Source organism: Alexandromys fortis, unplaced genomic scaffold (genome assembly GCF_014885135.2).
Source record: "Alexandromys fortis isolate MF-2015 unplaced genomic scaffold, M_Fortis_MF-2015_v1.1 scaffold_150, whole genome shotgun sequence".
NCBI classification, from domain to species: domain Eukaryota; kingdom Metazoa; phylum Chordata; class Mammalia; order Rodentia; family Cricetidae; genus Alexandromys; species Alexandromys fortis.
Genome location: NW_026068027.1, coordinates 238,882 through 257,564, shown reverse-complemented (window position 1 = coordinate 257,564; position 18,683 = coordinate 238,882). Strand labels below are relative to the sequence as shown.

At 44.0% G+C, this 18,683-nt stretch overlaps 1 protein-coding gene across 3 annotated transcripts in view; it reads left to right on the top strand.

The window, feature by feature from the left end:
• The window catches only part of Ano2 (anoctamin 2), a 335,303-nt gene that overhangs the window by 156,026 nt on the left and 160,594 nt on the right, over nt 1-18,683 (top strand). For all 3 annotated transcript variants that reach the window (XM_050164129.1, XM_050164130.1, XM_050164131.1), the window contains 3 exons: nt 3,595-3,729; nt 11,362-11,522; nt 16,164-16,246. In XM_050164129.1, the coding sequence (XP_050020086.1) occupies nt 3,595-3,729; nt 11,362-11,522; nt 16,164-16,246 (379 nt within the window). The remainder of the gene's footprint in view (nt 1-3,594; nt 3,730-11,361; nt 11,523-16,163; nt 16,247-18,683) is intronic.

Genomic DNA, 18,683 nt, shown 5'->3' with positions numbered 1-18,683 from the left:
TACTTAGCTCCTTCACAGTCAAAAATTTTAAAGAAAACACAATGTACATAATCCAGGCTCTCTGTGAATTTTCCATTTTTACGTGGCTTATTTTTCTTTATTTCTCTTAATCTATAACTATCTGTACTTCTGTACTCTGTCTCTTTAAAGACTTTACCCTTTTTCTTTTTAAGACATTAACTTTTTTATATTCTTTTTCTTCTCTTTCCCAAGCCTACGTCCATTCATCCAACAATGTGATCCATAAAGGTCTTTTATGTCTGAATCTGTTTTACTGTGAATCTGTAATTTTTTCACTATCCAGGAGCATTTCTAAAAATGTTAAGCACTTCTTAAAAACTTAAGTTGCACCATGTACAGGTAATACGGTACTGCCTGTGTCCTGCCCAGATAAACCTTAACTGCGCTGTTATCACAGTAATTACGGTAGTTCCTGCTTGAGGCCAGCTCAGTTCAGCATGGTGGAGCTGAGCCAGTCTTGCCTCAGAGCCATTTGGTGCCCCTGAGCCACACACAGTTCCAGGCGCACAGCAGTCCACATTGCCATCAAGCAAGCCGTAGCACTTTACTCCAAATGCTCCATTCAAAGACTCTGTCTCCCGCCGGAGCCAGACAGAGATCGAAATGGCGGCACCGCCCAGAAAGCTGGCATTTTAAAACAGCCAGTTTTTTCCTGCTGCTGAGTCAGGACAATTTCTTTGCGGCACTCAACCCAGAAACAGTAAAAAGCTGTCTTAAATTCTCTCTCTCTCCTTTTTAAGCCCTCTCAGGTTTTACGTGGAGTTCATTAGCACGTTGGGTGCCACTCTGTTGAAATAGGAGCCGCAGGGCTGCGTCCCTGGCACCTGGATGCCCACATGGCTAGGTTATGCCCCGAAATAATTACACGGAAACTGTATTCTTTTAAGCACTGCCTGGCCCGGCTAGTTCCAGTTTCTTATTGGCTAGCTCTTATATATTGTTCTAACCCATTTCTAATATTATGTGTAGCCCACGAGCTGGCTTACCAGGGAGGATCTTAACCTGCGTCTGTCTGGAGCGGGAGAATCATGGCGACTCCTCGACTAAGCTTCTTTTTCCCAGAATTCTCTTCTGTTTACTCCACCAACCTAAGGGTTGGCCTATCAAGGGGCCTAGGCAGTTTCTTTATTAATAAGAAATCACTCCCACATCACCTATCAAAATCCCAGCAAAATTCTTCACAGACCTTGAAAGAATGGTACTCAACTTCCATATGGAAAAGCAAAAAAATCCAGAATAGCCAAAGCAATCCTGTACAATAACGGAACTTCTGGAGGCATCACAATCCCTGACTTCAAACTCTACTACAGAGCTACAGTACTGAAAACAGCCTGGTATTGGCATAAGAACAGACAGGAGGACCAATGGAACCAAATTGAAGATCTGGATATCAATCCACACAACTTCAAACCCCTGATTTTTAACAGAGAAGCAAAAAATATAAAATTGGAAAAAAAGGAAGCACATTTAACAAATGGTGCTGGCATAACTGGATAACAACATGTAGAAGAATGAAAGTAGACCCATATCTATCACCATGCACAAAACTCAAGTCCAAATGGATCAAAGACCTCAACATAAAGCCAGCCACTCTCAATCTTATAGAAGAGAAAGTGGGAAATACAGTTGAACGCACTGTCACAGGGAACCACTTCCTAAATATAACCCTAGCAGCAAAGACACAGAGAAAAACAATTAATAAATGGGACCTCCTGAAACTGAGAAGCTTCTGTAAAGCAAAGGACATGGTCAACAAGACAAAACAACAGCCTACAGAATGGGAAAATATCTTGACTTGGCTTAGTTTTATCAACACGTTCCTAGCTCTCTTACCCACAGACTCTACTAGCTAATCCATCCATCAGCATGACTGATGAAAATCTTCTCCAGATGAAGCTAACCAGAAAGAACTAGAAGTGGCTGCTTTCCAAGTTCACAGGCAGCAAAGTCAAGGCTCCAAGGATCATGCATCCATGACACTCACTTAAAGGATCAGATAGAGTTCCAGTAGTTGAGCCCAAAGAAACAGATCCGTAGCCTGCTCAGTAGATACTTAGCAAGAATAATCTTAAAGATTCTCAACAATACAGATAGGAGCACAGGTGAAGAGAACTGAAATTAGAAGTGAACAAAGGAGTAAAATGTATGGGAAAATAAAAAACTAAACAAAGAAATAAAAATTATTTGGCTTCACAAGAAGAGGAAGCTGTTATTTGTAACAATATGGATGAACTTGGAGAACGCTATGTTAAGTGAAATAAGCCAGGCAGTAGTACAAATGATGTGTGATGTCACCTCTTTGAGGAATTTAGTCTTCTGTAGGGTATGTGGAATCTGAGTGTGGAACTGTGGTTACCAGGCCTACATCAAGGGAAAAACAGAAGATGTAAAGCAACGGGTGTAAAGTTTTAGTTACGTAGAATGTGTACACTTTTGAGTCCCATTATATACCAGTCTGTAGCTAATAACAGTGGGGAGCATAAATAGAGTTTTGCTAAGAGGGAAGCTCTTAGCCAGATGGTGTGGCACACTCCTTTAATCCCATCACTCGGGAGGCAGAGGCAGGCAGATCTCTGTGCATTCGAGGCCAGCCTGGTCTACAAGAGCTAGTTCCAGAACAGGCTCTAAAGCTACAGAGAAACCCTATTTTGAAAACACACACACACACACACACACACACACACACACACACACACAAAAGAAAGAGGGGAGCTCTTTTATGCTGAGTGCTCTCAACACAAGAGAAAAATAATTTAGAGAAGGGAGCACTGGAAGGGTATTTGGAGCAGGGGGTATGTCATGGTGACTTGTCAGATACATTAGTTATTCACAGCCTTTTGTATATCATCTGCCTCAAAAAAGTGGTTCAGAAGATAAGAAATAAAAATCAGCCAGGCGATGGTGGCATACGCCTTTGATCCCAGCATTCGGGAGGCAGAGGCAGGCGGATCTCTGTGAGTTCGAGACCAGCCTGGTCTACAGAGCTAGTTCCAGGACAGGCTCCAAGCCACAGAGAAACCCTGTCTCGAAAAACCCAAAAAAATAAAAAAATAAAAATCACCAACCAAAACAAACCTTTACAAGTATTTTATTGAATTTCTTCTAGTAATTCTTTAAAAATGCATGGGTTGGTTTGTGTACATTAGTTACACATACCCACATATTCGGTTTACATAATTTATTAAAAATAGGTTTGTTCTTAAAAAGTGTGCTTTCCTGTGGGTTGAGCAGTCTGGATTTAAGAAGGTAATGTACTATTCATGTTGGTGAGGAGTCTAAAGCTGGCAGGATACTTGGAGTTTGCTGTCAGGGCTGGGTTCTTTCTCCTTCCCACAAACAGCCAAGGCTGATGTGTATCTGTGAGGCAATTGGAGTGAACTCCATCTCAGCAAAGATCAGTTGCTGATTTCTTTTGTGCAGAGATCCCTTCCCCTGTAGCCTCCATCCCTTTGAAGTCCTTACAAAAAGGGTATTTTTGCCAATCTATTTTGAGTCATAGAACAAAAAGAAATACGGGGAGTCTATGATGTTTCTAATATGTGTTTCATTTTCTTTTCTTTCTTGGTTTTCCAGGAAGTATTTTGGAGAGAAAATTGGGCTGTATTTTGCTTGGCTGGGGTTGTATACATCGTTCCTTATCCCATCTTCTGTCATTGGGGTGATCGTGTTTCTCTATGGGTGTGCAACAATCGAGGAAGATATTCCCAGGTAAGTCCCTGTTAGAGGCAAGGCTCCGTTCCCGTATGGTCATAGTTTGGACTTTCGCCCCACTTGTGAGCACATTTCACACACCTCTTTCCAAAGTCCTCGTTCTCTGTCCCCCATCCCTTCCCACACATGGAACTTCCCTCCAGAGTCAGATCTGGGAGCTGCAGGGCTCGGGAAGGGTTGCAGAGCCATGCTGGTTCTCACGGTCCTCTTCTTTTCCTCTTCTATCTGCTCCCTGGGGTCATCACCTGCTATGGCAGGTAAATACCACGTGGTGAAAGGAATCTTGACGGATAAATGGTTTTGCCCCTTAACTTCACAACATTTGCCAGATGGCTTCCCATCAAACGCAGGTCAGAGTATGTGCAACATCATAAAAGTCACGTGTCCTTGTGGTCATATCTTGTAGCCACAGATTGCTATAAGAAGAGGCTGCAAGGAAGGGCCGTGGTGTGGTTCAGAAGGTCAGAACTGCAGGACACAACAGACCACATGGTAGGGCTCATGCAGAGCCGGGACTGAACAAAGGCTAGTCCTTATGGGAAAGGGAAGGTTGATGAAGAACAGAAGTACTTATCAATTGCTGGTGACATTGTACATCAACTATTTGACTACATCCAACCCCAGTATCACTTGGGAGGCCAAGGCAGGAAGATTGCTAGGATTTTTGAGGCTGAACTTGAAGCTATATTGTGAATTTGAAGTCATCTGAGGGTACAGAGTGAGACCCCACCAGAAACAGCAGCAGAGAAGTTTAGAAAAGCAACTCACCACCAAAACAACCTCAAAAAAAAAAAAAAAAAAAAGAAAAGAAAAAGAAACATGAATCTTAAAACAACAAGAACTTACAAGATCACACACACAGTCCATGTTTTGAGCCATCTTCTGGTGTTATGTGTTAGAGTTAAAATTCCCGTGGCTCAGTTTGTCTTAGCTGGAGATGGGACACATCATGGCAGTGGTACTCAGTTCTGGAGCAACATGATGCGTTGTTGGGAACAAGATGAATTGAGGATACTGAGGGAGACTATGAATGTCCACTGTAGTTGGATGTGGGAGGGAGGGATGTTGTGGCAAGACTGGACTTGTTGGGGAAATGGTGTTCCCTAGTGAGAGGAACCAGCAGGCTTGCCGCACTCACTCTATAGAGATGAACTCACAAGGCAAGCCAGAGCTAGCCCTGCTGGTATGGAGAACAAAGCTAAGTAAGTCAGGGTAGAGCTAAGAGTTTGTATTTCTGGTTGGAAATGACCAGGGCCTGCATAGGCTACCAAGTTGTGTCTACACAGAAGCATTGTGCCATATATGAACACACATACTCACATGTGCGGGATATGCACACAGGTAGGGTGTATTGTTATTGCGATGTTCCATGGCACTTGCCAGTGTGCCGTGTTCTGTCACCTATGAATAGCAACCCGGTGGTTGCTCCTGAAGGAAGAAGAGTTAGATAATGCATTCATCGTTTTACTCATTGTTGGGACAAAATGGCTGGAAAAGGAACCTGAAGGAAGGTTTGTTGTCACTTGTGGTTTGACGGGGCATGGTGCATCTGGTGGCAGGGATATGAGGTAGCTGATCGTGTTATGTCCATAGTCTGGAAGCAGAGAGCAATGGCTACTGGTGCTCACATTATCATCTCGTTTTCTTTCTGATCAGCCCAAGGCCCAAACCTACTGGATGTTGCCTATACTCAGGGAAGGTCTTCTGTCTTCAGCTAAATCTCTCTGAACAGATCCTCGCAGACATGCCCATGGATGTGTCTTCTACAGCATCATAAACCCAGCCAGGTTGACAGTAAACCTTAACCATCACAATACGATAGGATACAATGAAATGAAATACTAGGGTTCTTCATAGGCAGGAAGGACAAATGCCTACTGTGCTATGTTTGCGTGTAGTTATGTGTTTGTATTTTCATCCTGCAATCACACACAATTTTAAATTGTAAATCACAGTGAGGAAGCTGGACTCGTGGACATCTGTTTGAAACTCTGATGGTTGATTTTCAGAGGCAAGGGAAAGTGTTTGAAATCCGGAAAGAGGCAAATAATAGAAAAACTATTTTCTGTGTTTTTTGAATGAGGCCTGCTCTTGTTTCATTGTTTTTTAGTGATGATAATCAGAGTCAGGTGTCATACGAGGTGCATGCACCTGATACTTAGCCACATCCCTAATCCCAAAGACCTGCTCTTAGAATATAAGTGTGTATCCGTCAGAAGTCCAGGCTCTATGGGCCCCATGAAGCCACACATAACTGATCCTACTCAACAGAGGATTCTAAATCCTGATAGGTAATCTGGACAAATCATATTTCTCAAGCTTTCTTAGCAATAATTGAGCGTGATTAAACGCTTTTCCTGGTGTATTAGGGAGTCACATTAATTGTACAAATTCATGCATTTCATTGTGTCAGTTTCACACACACACACTCACATACACCTTGTAAGAGGCCACCCAGACTCCTGAAATAATCACACAGAAATTATATTATTTAAATCACTGCTTGGCCAATCACTTAAGTGTATTGCTAGCTAGCTCTTTTATCTTTGGTTAACCCATTTCTATTATTTTATATTTTACCATGAGGTTTGTAGCCTACTGGCAAGGTTCCAACTAACAGGTTGCATCTTTTTCCTCTGGCGGCTCCATGGTGTCTCACTGACTCTGCTTTCTTTCTCCCAGCATTCAGTTTAGTTTTCCCTGCCTAGCTCTATTCTGTAAGTCATTGGCCAAAACAGCTTCTTCATTCATTAACCAATAAAAGCAAAACATATATAGAAGTACTTCCCCCCCACCCCCAAACACACACAAGTCATGCTTTGGCCATCCACTCATCCTATTCCCATATCTCTCCACCTGGTACCCTTCCTTCTCAACTGTTCTGCATTTAGGACACTTTTCTTGTTTGTTTCTGAATACAAGTAATTGTGCCATACTTGCTTATAGATGCCTGACTTCATTCTGAGAGACTGACATTTGTGTTTGCATTGATAGTTTTGCATTGCAGTTGTTAGTGTTTGCTATTTGATTCATGGTCAGCATTCCAAGTATAATGTGCCCTGGGTATGTTCTTGTCTGTTTCTGTCTATCTGGGATTCTACATATCTTGTGATTTTGTGTGTGCTGCTTTCCTTAGATCTGGGAAATTTGATGTGTTTTCATTGAATTGTTTTCCCTGTGTCTTTAGTTTTTATTTCAGCTCCTTATTCTGCACTAAGGTTTCTTAGATTTGGTCTCTTGATCAAATGTGCGTGTGTGCGCGCACACACACAGTCACACACATACACACACACACATATATACAAAGAAGTGGTATATATGGACTATATGAAAATTTAGTTCTATTTGATTTTTTATTTGTGTGTTATGAATACTTGTTTCTTTGTGTGTGTGCACATGTGCTCACAGTGCATGTGTGTGTGTGTGTGTGTGTGTGTGTGTGTGTGTGTAGGCTTGAGCCTGAAGAGTTCAGAAGGAAGCACAAAATCTCCTGGAGCTGGATTTACTGGTTTTTAGCCAACCTAAACCTGAGCGCTGGGAACTGAGCTGGGGTCTTCTGGAAGGGCAGCAAGAACTCAGACCACTGAGACATCTCTCTAGCTCCCTGAGTTGCTATCTTTGTTCCCCATATGTTTTCCTTTAGTTATTACTTTTTAAAATTCACTGTTGAATTTTTGGTTTTTGGAAATAGGCCTCAGTCTAGGCAGTCTTAAACTCTTTATGTAATAGAGAACAACTGAACTCCACGGCTTTGAACCAGCCCTTGAACTGCAAGCACTGGGGGACACTGGACAAAAATTACACTGAGTTCCATAACCCTTTGCGAGATATTCAGTGCCCATAATTCCCTCCTCTCTGCGCCATTTTGACTGTCCAGATCGTCTTCTCTTCCTTTTGTTTACTTTGGCGTAGGGCTTGTTGACTTCGGTTGCTCAAAGAACCAGCTCTGTCTTATTGAGCTCTTCGTGTTGTTCGTTTACTCTGCTTCCACTCATGTCTGCTCCCATCCTCATCAATTATTTCCTACCAATAACTTGGGATTTGATTTGTTCCTTGGGATTTGATTTTAGGATCTTGAGACGCATTATTATGCTAATTACTTAAGGTTTATGTGTTTTTTATACCCTAGGCATGCATAGCTATAATCATCCTTCTAAGTTTTGCTTCTGTAGTCTCTCAGAGTCTTGGTTTTCTGGGTGGTTTTTCATTTTTATTCGCTGATAGGAATTTTTTAAGTTTTTTCTGGTAATCACTTCAATGACCTAATAATGGTAATAATTGCTCAAAACTATAATTTTTATTGATTTTATTGATCTATATATTATCTGTGCTCCTCCCCCTTCCTTTCCTCTTCCACCCTCTCCTGTGGCCCCCCGCACTCCCAATTTACTCAAGAGAGCTTGTCTTTCTGTCCTTCTTATGTAGATCCATGTATATCTCTCTTAGGGTCCTCTCAAAAGTGTATTTTTCAATCCCCATGTGTTGTTACCATCTCCGAAGTTTCTCTTGCTGCTGATCATAGTTTTAATCGAATATCATCTGCTAAGAAAACACACTATATGGAGGATTGTTTCAGACATTGCTAATTCTGGTATCAAGCTGGAATTCACTATGTTTCGATTCTGAAACATCTCTGGTTTTACAGCTGTACTGTCCTAGGAACTTGCAAAGGACTAGGGAATTTAGTGGCTTTTTATTCCGTTTCCCCAGCGCGCATGTCTGCTACAACTCTACTGCAGCTTCAAAGCCAGGAAAGACACACAATCATGGGGAAAGGTAGTTTCTTTTATTCCTCAGTGTTTGAGAGAAGAGATTTGAACAGTAATACTTCTCCACGGTCATACCTAGAGAATGTCGCTCCGGAGAGAAAAGTCTCTTTTGCTAAGTACTTACATAGTGGAGGAAGACTGAAACATTAAAAAAGCAGCTGATTAATTTAAACCATATTGGGAAAGGAAGTGCTTTACTTCAGATGTTGTGTGTGGATTTCCTGGAAACCCGCCTCCCTGTGCCTCCCAGCCTTGTGCTAGCTGCTCTTGTATCCCTAACGGTGCTTATTCACTCACTCTTAGGAACCTCATTTGCTTTAGGGTCTTCACTCAACTGGTCGGCGGGCCATTTGCCAACCTTCCTAGCTTTTCTATAAGGAAATGATATATTGGAGAAATAACCCCTCGATTTATAGCCACAATCACTTCTCACTAGAAATCTGGATATTTTCTTATGAAGCTGGTGCATAAATCCGAACTGATTTCCATCTTGAGTGGGCTTCCTCATCTTTCAACGTGTCCACCAACAGCCTGTTTCAAGATGTTCAGTTCCTTTAATGCCGCTCCTGGATTCCGTTTCTCTAAAATTCTCTTAAATTGCTTGTATCAAAAAACCCCAACACATATCAAGCATTCTGACTTCAAATTCAAACAATTTGAGAAGAATCCACACTACTGTTTTGTACAGATAATTGACAGATGCCCGCATTTGGGTTTTTAAAAGTAGTCATTAACACAGTGCCTGGCATGTGCTAAAAGTGCCTTGTTCTGCATTGGTTGATAATCTTAGGAATCTTTCTTCCCTGACCTTCTGGTATCTCTGATATTTAGTTAAAATTAGATTGAGTGAGACTGTACTTCCCTGGCATGGAAGTACGCAAAACAAGACAAGCAAGAGTCTCAGATGCACACGCAGGAAGGGCAATGTGAGGGACCCTGCTCTTCCATGTGGCTGCAAAGCAGAGCTCTCCTCTTGAATTGACACAGGCAAATTATTTTCTGTGTAAATCGTGTTTTCTCTTTCTCTGAAACTTGCAACACTTTCTAACTGTGCAGTGATGGCTTGTGTGACTCAGAAGGTTGAAATTAGCTTTATTTTCTGGTTTCATAAGATTATACAGTGGGACCGGCACCGGCTATATTGCTAAGACATCAGCACTTAATAATTTTTCTGTGAGCAAGTTCTGCCTATTGACCCTTGCCAATGGAGAGCTCAGCCGCCAGCGAATGGGAAAAGCATGCTTCTCCTTAGAGACCTGGGCTTTCCACACTCTGACACAGAAGGCCTTTCCCTGCCGGGGACTTAACCCATTAAAGTCAGAAGCTGGGGAGCTGGAGGGATGGCTCAGAGGTTAGAGCACTAACTGCTCTTCCAGAGAATCCGGGTTCAATGCCTAGCACCCACATGGCAGCTCACCACTGTCTATAATTCTAGTTCCAAGTTTCTGGAGCTCTCACACAAGTATGCACATAAAACAAAAGGAAATAAATTACTTTTTGAAAAGAAGCTGGGACTTTCCAGAGAGTGACAGTCCCCAGTAAGTCTCTCGCTCTCCAACTGCCTTGTGAAGGGGAAGTTGACCCAAGCATCCTTGGCTCCTGGGATTCCTTGCAAGCCCTCACTTTACTCACAAGCTAAGGGAGCTTGTAGGGGACAGCGGCCTCCCTCTAACAAACTGTGTTACCAACACCTCCTGCTGCCTCTTTCCGTATGGACACAGTTTTGGGGGGGGGGGGGCTCTCTAGCATCGCAGCTCCAGCTAAGGGGTGAGAAAGGAGTGAGAGAGTCCTGAGCCCTCCACCCTTTCTCCCTGAATCCCATTCCTCTATGTCCGTGAACGGAACACTACACACAAGAGCAATGAGTTCATTTTTCCTACCACTATTTGGTAATGGGAGAATATTAAGGAAGTCATCCAGGGCTGGTAATTCTCTGATTCTTATAAGTGTACATATGAGCCTTAACTTATTGGATCCAGCATTACTTAATGAATTGTGAATGTATTCATTAGTCTATTAAACAGAAATATATTTATAATGGGTTAGCACACAGGCCATTAGAGTCACTTGGCGCATGCTTCCTTCTCTCAGTATAAGAAAGAGAATGTAGTCTTTGGGAGGATTTACCTTCCTTCTTTATTCTTCCTAATCCTGTTTCATGGTTGTCGTAATTCTTAGTACGTTGAAGGTTTTAGACTCCGTCACACAAATGGCTTACAGGCGCTGATGGTGCACAAGTTCTTCTTGCACAGTTCTGGGCATTCCTCCTCACCTGCTTCTACCAGAGCAAAGGTTTTCAACCTGAGGGTTGCGACCCCTTTGAGGGGTCACCTATCAGATATTTACATGATAATTCATAACAGTAGCAAAATCACAGCTGTGGAGTAGCGATGAGGGTCTATGGTTGGGCATCATCACAACAGGAAGGACTGTATTAGAGGGTCGCAGCATTAGGAGGCTCAGAACCACTGCCGTAGAGGCTAAAGCTTGTGCTGGTCCTGCCATGCGCTCTTGTTTGTTTTGGCTTGGGACCCGGTCACACATTTGCAACCACATATTTGTGAGGCAGCCCCGTAGAGCAAAAGAAAACCTCCCGTACTTGAAGAACGACTGAAATCCAACCTCAGTGTGGTGTTTTATCCACAGCTGGGCGTGTCTCCCACCAACCATACAGACACAGCACATCCTGAAGAGGCCTTCTCAGGCATCATTCAGTGCCCATACCTCGGAGATGACCGTTAGCGTTCTGGGAAGTGTGTACGATAGAGAGCTATCCACCTCAGGAGATGGCTCATTCATTCTTTGTTACCATTCGAGAAGAGTAAATACAGCCCTAACCCACCCACCCCTGTCTCTGCAGCAAAGAGATGTGTGACCACCAGAATGCCTTCACCATGTGCCCCCTGTGTGACAAGTCCTGCGATTACTGGAACCTCAGCTCAGCCTGTGGGACTGCGCGAGCCAGCCATCTGTTTGACAACCCCGCCACCGTCTTCTTCTCCATCTTCATGGCTCTGTGGGGTAAGTTGTCCTCACAGCGTCTGCTCAACAGACCGGTGCAGTGGCCAGGGCATGAAGGCCATCGCCTTTGGTTTATTTACTTCCGCCTATTTTCTTCATACTCGGAGAAGTATTTGAAGCACAACACCATTTCCTCCTTTGGCAACATATGATAAAAGAAACAGGAATATCCTTTACGGCTCACTGTGTTTTTTCTTAGAGGAGTAATGTTGACTCCACACCGGCCTCAAGTATGACTGACAAGGAACTTGAATATGTGTGTGTTCTAAAACCTGCTGGCAACCCATAAGGCACAATTCCTTAGCCATATGAAGCCATGGAGACAGAATGCCGGTATGCTGCCATGGTGGGGTACCATGGGTGTTAAGATGGGCTCCTGACTTTCAGGCTCCATGCTAGTTACTGTACCCCATGAGTGCAGACTGTGGAGATTTTCTTTAAGGTAAAAGTGGTGCTCGTGATAGTCTCACTGAAGGCATTTGTAAAAGGAAAAGCAAGCAACTTCTTTATTTCCTTCCTGCAGTCTCCCTGGAGCACCAACATAGTTAGCTCACTCTGCACCGTACTCATCTGAACACACACATACACGTGCACAAACACACTGTTCTCACACACACATGATGTTCTTACACACATGTTGTTCTTACACATGCAGTATTCTTATACATACGTGTGCACACATAAATGCACTTACTTACATGCACAAGCATGCACACACAGTGTTCTTACACACACATGATGTTCTTACATTCTTATACATGCACACACATAGTGTTCTTGCACACACACTGTACACACACACACACCATATTCTTACAAACTGGGATTCCCTCCCCATGGTAACTGAACAATTCTGAATGACATAACCGGGTACATTTAACAAGAGCCCAAGTTAACGTGTTTCAGGCCATGTTATTACCACCTGGTTTATACTCACTGGTGACAGTGCAGGGCCTCCTCCGTCTACTGGTTGAATGTTCAGTAGGATCACAGTCCTGCTTGCCGAGCCATTTGATTTATCCCCACGTCTGCATGGGTTGGAGAGCCTGTCACAGAGGACCCTGAGTCATGGGTCCCTAAAAGATAAGAAAAGGAGGAGGAGGAGGACAATGAGAAGGCTGAGGAAGAGGAGGAAAAGGAGAAAGAGGAGGAGGAGTTCTCATGGTTGTCCAGGGAAGAGGATCACAGATTTCTAGCATCCTCAGTGGGAATCTCTTCTTGGGCAAGACAAAGCTTATCTGGGAAGATTCTGCCTTGCTAGGTCTCCACCAGACGCCTCCAGAGGGAGCTCTAGTTTTTAGTCTCAGGGGACTCCCAGCAGCACCTGGGCAGCCCTTCAAGATAGTAGCAGCACACAGGAGATGGGACCTGTGGCTTGTCAGTCAGCAGAAGGAAGTGAAGGGCAGCAGCGTGCCGCCTGGGCAGCCACAGGCACCAGTGTCTCCCAGCAAGCACAGCGTGTGTTGCTACCCTGAGGTCCTCTCCAGCCAAGTTAGACCCCAGACTATGGACTCCACTTTGGATTTAGTACAAAGCAAGTTCCTATTCATTTGTCCTGTTGATCCTGCAAGCATGGAGTGGCCATCCCTTTAAAACCTGGGCCCATGGTCTCCCATGGACTTTCCTGAGATTCACCGCTCCCAGCAGCAAGGTGAGGTTTTCAGCTCCATTTCAATCTCAAGCCCCAATCTCACTGCCCATGGTCTGCACTCAATCGCTTCAGTAAACAGTCTCAATAAATGACTACTGCCCCCATCCCTGGAAAGTCCATAGAGGTGGGACTGTATCTTGGTTTAGGGCAGGGCTTTGTTTTTTTTTTTTTTTAATTTTATAGCAGCCTTGCTGTGTTTTATGTGATTATGTATTTGGGTGTAGCAGCCAAAAGCCCGAGGCATGATTGCCTACAAATTACAATTAAAAATTACAGTAATGCCTCTCATTACCATGATTATTATGATTAGTGGTGCAGTGTCGGGTGGCCCAGGCTTGCCAGGAACGGGCTGGAAGGAAGCAGTTCTGAGCAGAAAGACAGAGAGAGTCAGGTCAGGTGACAGCTAGGTGAGGGTTTGAAGATGCCTGCATCGTGAAGACGTGACTCTGCAGATCCCGCCTGTCAGAATATCTGCCCAGACTCCTGCAGATGTAGCCTTAGTCTGTAGCGAGAGGTGAAGTTCTATCCACAGGAACAAAGAGCTGGGGCTCACAGCTCGGAATAGAGGCAGAGAAAGCTCTGTTTGGGCTTTGGCAGACTTCAAAACATCTTGGTTCTGTTCCTTGTCAGTTGTGGGTCCCAAAGCCAGTGAATGGAGTCCTGGCTTGGCCCACAGTTATTAAATGCTCCCTGAAGTCAATGCTCCTAGCCAAGGTGGTACCTGGTTGCTTTGGAGTTGGTGCTTGAGCTGTGTCTTCACGTACAGTCTAGGTGGAATAATACTCCCTGTAGTATTCCTGCGAAGAAGGGTGAGACTGTGGAAAGCAGAGACCTTAGTCCCCATCATTGACGTTGTGCTTGGGAAGTGAGCCGAGTGTGATGGCGCCCTTCCTTTTCCCTCACCCACACGACACCTCTGCTCGTTGCTCCCTGGCTTCTCTTCTGCACGCTCACAGCCTGCCTTCCCTTCCCTTTTCCATGGAGAGGCAAGTTGATCAGCACTCCGAGTCCTACCCTGTGTGTATCCTCTTCAGGCACTGGGAAGGGTGACAGGACAGTGTCCCCAGGGCAATGCCAGTCTCAGGAGGTAAGATGCACTCACAGGAACAAAAGCTTCAAGTTCAAGGGAGAAGACTATATACATCATGGCCACATGATGTAGCGCAAGTCAACACAGGGTAGCTTTGAGTGACTGTATGTTCAGCTAGCACAGGATTCTGCTCGGTCCTGGGATGTGCCTGAGTTAAATACAGGTAGTCGGGATCTCAGCGAGAGTTTTCAGTCCTGTTATGGTCTGAAAATGGCCTCCAGAAATCCAGCATGGTGTGCAGTGAGGGCCACCTGGCTGGCATCATGGACAGTACAAAACTCGAGGGATGATTCTGGGAAGAGTCGTATTGCTTCCTTTCCAGATGCCATAATCAGGATGAAAATAGGATTATGGAGGCAGAGTGATGTGGACGGGGTGAGGATGGGATGGAAGAGGAACCTGGAGATGGGGATAATTTACACAGTTGTAGACGGAGGGGGGCGTAAGATGAGCAGAGCAGCAATGCAGGCATGAGGCACGTTAGCAAATGATGGAAAGGTCCAGAGAGAAGGTCTATGTCAGACACACATGTCTTAGGAGCCAGAGAGAGCTGAGAGCTTAAAGACCCATGAATTCAGTCAGGGGAATTCATTTTCCTTCTGCCTATCCCATTTTCATGGCCAGAATCCATTGTTAGAATCCAACACCAATGCCCTCTTCGGCAGCCAGCATTCCTTCCTGGATGCCCACAGGTTTTTTTTTTTTTTTCTAGTGTTATGCCGAAGGCCATGGTTGCTCTGTGCCTTGAACGACAAACAGCAAATCCAACTAATCTAGACCACAATGCCTAAAGGGTTCTGTTCAATGCTGATGTTTTAGTGTGGATTTGTTATTTCTAGAAAAGTTGAAGTGACCAAAACACAAGAGATTTATCCTAATAAAACAAGAGCGAGATGTATGTAAGTGGGGTAGGGCAGAAGTGAGAATAATGACTAAGCTCAGGCAGAGACAATCTGCACAGGCAAGATGAGGCATAGTAAAGAGACTACAGAGCCCTGTGTAAGTCAGGGCTCAACTTCCATTCAACTTCAAGGGCAGGGCATTTGTTTGCCCTTGTGGTTTCTGAGGTTTGAGCCTACAGTTGGCTGGCTCCATCACTTTGGACCCAAAGGAAAGGCAAATGTCATGGTAGTAGATGGTCATCTCGAGGTGACCATAAAGCAAAAAGAAAGAGGAGGGGAGGGATCTGGGGATAAAATATTGTCCCTATGAGTATACCCAAGGGATCCATTTCCTCCAGCGAGATTCCATCTCCTAAGTTTCTATTACCTTTCAATAGATCTTAACACCATGACTCTATCAATGGACTAACTCATCAATGAGCTCTGAGTCCCTACGATCAAATCACCTCAAAGCCCACCAATGGGCAACCCAGTCTTTAGCACATAGCTTTTGGGTGATAGTTTAGATCCAAACTATAATTCTGTTTCAGTTTTATTTTTTTTATCCTCCAAAATTTTTCTCATTTCTTGGCATCAGTGTCCTTTTTTTTTCCAGATTAGAAGTGAGGAAAAGTTCATGTGTCCTTTAAATACAAGTCATATGTAATATAATAATGTGACCATCAATAAACGACCACACATCCAAAATAGCCACTTACTACTGTGTTACTCAATGATCTTTTAACTGTTCACATAGATAAATGTGATGACAAGATCGCCAGTTGATAAGTTTCTCAGAATCGTTCCCCTTCGTAAGTGGCAGGTGCCCGTGTATCTGTAGGCACCCAGGGATGTGGAGTGTGTTGAGTAACTCCTGGCAGAAAGTCAGAGGGCTCAATGCAATAACAAGAGCTCCTGAATTAAAATTCTGTACGTGTGTGTCCCACCTCCACTGGTAAGCCCAAAGACTACCCAGAATCCACTCTTCATAAATAATTAAATGCTTCCTTCTTTTTAAGCTACCATGTTTCTGGAAAACTGGAAGAGACTACAGATGCGGCTGGGCTACTTCTGGGACCTGACTGGGATAGAAGAGGAAGAAGTGAGTCCCCTGCACACTGCCCTGGGCCCTTGCTTTTCTTTGATCCTAGAAATAGACGCTCTGAAGCAGAGAGTCACTAAAAGTTTTCGTCTCAGCCACTGTCACCGACTGAGGCTCTCATGGTTTGTTGGCTATGCCATGGTTTATCAGAACTAAGGTGGGTTCAGATGTTTCTTTTGGGAGTTCAGATTCTTCCTTTGAGTTGTTAAAGTATAGAGTTTGGAGAAAAGAAGAGAACCAAGTAACCTCCTTTGGAAAAAGAGATTGCACAATGTTCACAAAGAAGTGACCATAAGTGACCTTGAGACCAAGAAAGCAGAGGGAAATGAGTCATTGGTTTAGAGCTGGAACATACCAGAATGCCTGTGAGCCTATAGAACACCAATGTAGGGAGGCATGGGAGGTCCTGGTGAAGACTGCTGGGGACAAAGACAACCCCATTAGGCCACTTTGATAGGACTCAGTAGACTGTGAATTGAGAGAATGAGTCAAGGGAAAAGGGTAGATTCTTTCAGAGTCCAATTCAGGGTGGGGAGGAGGGGTAGATGATGCTTAAGGTGTAAAAAAAAAAGGTAAGTCTTCCTTTACAGCTCCTTTGAGAATTCGTGCATTAGCCAGGGCTCTGATAAGCTGAGAAAAAAATCATAACCTAATTTATAAGGATTACTAACGCTGGATGTTGTTCATGGGCTAAAAGTGGGCATCAGATAGGAACTCTGGTACTGTGGGTGCTTTGGGTGACTGTTGTAGAAGGCTGTTCATTCGTTCCTACCAGTCTAGACTCAGAATAACTACACAGAAACTGTACTAATTAGATCATTGTTTGGCCTGTTAGCTCTAGCTTTTTATTGGCTAGCTCTTACATCTTAAATTAACCCATTTCTATTATTTTATATTTTATCATGATTGGCAAGGTTCCTGCTGGCAGCTTGCATCTTTCTCCTCTGGTGACTACATGGCATCTTCCTGACTCTGCCTTCTTTCTCCCAGCATTCAGTTTAGTTCCCCTCCCCCCAGCCTAGCTCTACTCTGCCCAAAGCAGTGATTTATTTCATTAACCAATAAAAGCGACACATATACAGAAAGACTTCCCACACCAGATGACAGTGAGGGACTGTATCTGGAAGATCCAGGGGCCATTCCACCGACTGAGTACTAACATGCAAGGCAAGTCCCACGTGTTATGTGGCTGGAGAGGAATTCTTCTCCTTACTGTCCTATGGTAACTGGTAGGCTGTTCCTGTGTTCTTGTTAAATGGCCCGGATACTATAAGAGAACATGAGTGAAATTTCCAATTTCATCTTGTTTTCAAGCCCGCATTGCCCCCATGTCTGTAGTATGCTATCATTTTGTATCTTTAATGCTATAATTAGTCAACGTGCCTTTGAACAGATGGCCTGAGCAGTGGCAGGCACGGTATGGCAGCTCATGGGATGGAATCTACCCAACCAGGGCACAGTTCTCTTATGGGAGAGGTATACTAATGTAGCCTTTCCCTGCCTGAAATGGGCTTTCAAGGGCTGAGGAGATGCCTCAGTACTTAAGGGCACTGGTTACTCTTCCTGAGGATTCCCATCATCTATATGGTGGCTCACAGCCATCAGAGATCCTAGTTCTAAGGGATCTGGAGCTTTCTTCTGGCCTTCATGGGTGCCAAGCACGGAAGTAGTACATAGAGGTACACAGAGGCAAAACAACCATACACGTACAGTAAAAGGAAACTTTAAAATAACAAAGGTTTCCAATAGGTCGTACCCTATCCTACTGCATTCCATGATTTGATATAAGTAAATGAACCCACCTTACTAGAATCTTCCCTGCTAAGCCCTACATATGGAACCAGTCCTATCATTGACTCTGCAGCAATAATAGACTCTGTGTTGTGGATTGCATCCTATAGAGTCAAATTAGTTGGGAGATAGGCATTAAAGACTATCAAATTATATAAGCAACTATATTTCTTAGAGACAATGACTGACATAGTATTCTCAGCAGAAAGAACTGTGGAAGTTAGCTTGACTATGGGAGATCTAGCTGGAACGTGTTGATTCTATTAGTCCTACTTGATATCAAAGCATAGACAGGGAATAGGAGAGGGAGGAAAGAAAAGGGGATGAAGGGAAATGTGGTTGGGTGTTGGGAGGTAGGTGTAGGCACCTGTTACATTCCTAATGCCACAAACTGAGATGTCTCCAAAAGCAGGGAAAAGAAACACCCTGCCACACAAGCCTATGTGAGCCAGAAAGAAGCTGGTTCTCTGTTAGAGAGGACATGCCGACACGCTCGCACACAGAAAAGCCTCGGTGATGACTCAGCGTCCTTGAATCCTGGAAGGAGTGGGATTAGAATCCACTTGCTGTTCTAGAGCTGAGTCTCCTGCTCTGATTAACGCAATGAGCCAGGGCAGCTTTCAGAGATGTGTATGAGTGAGGAACT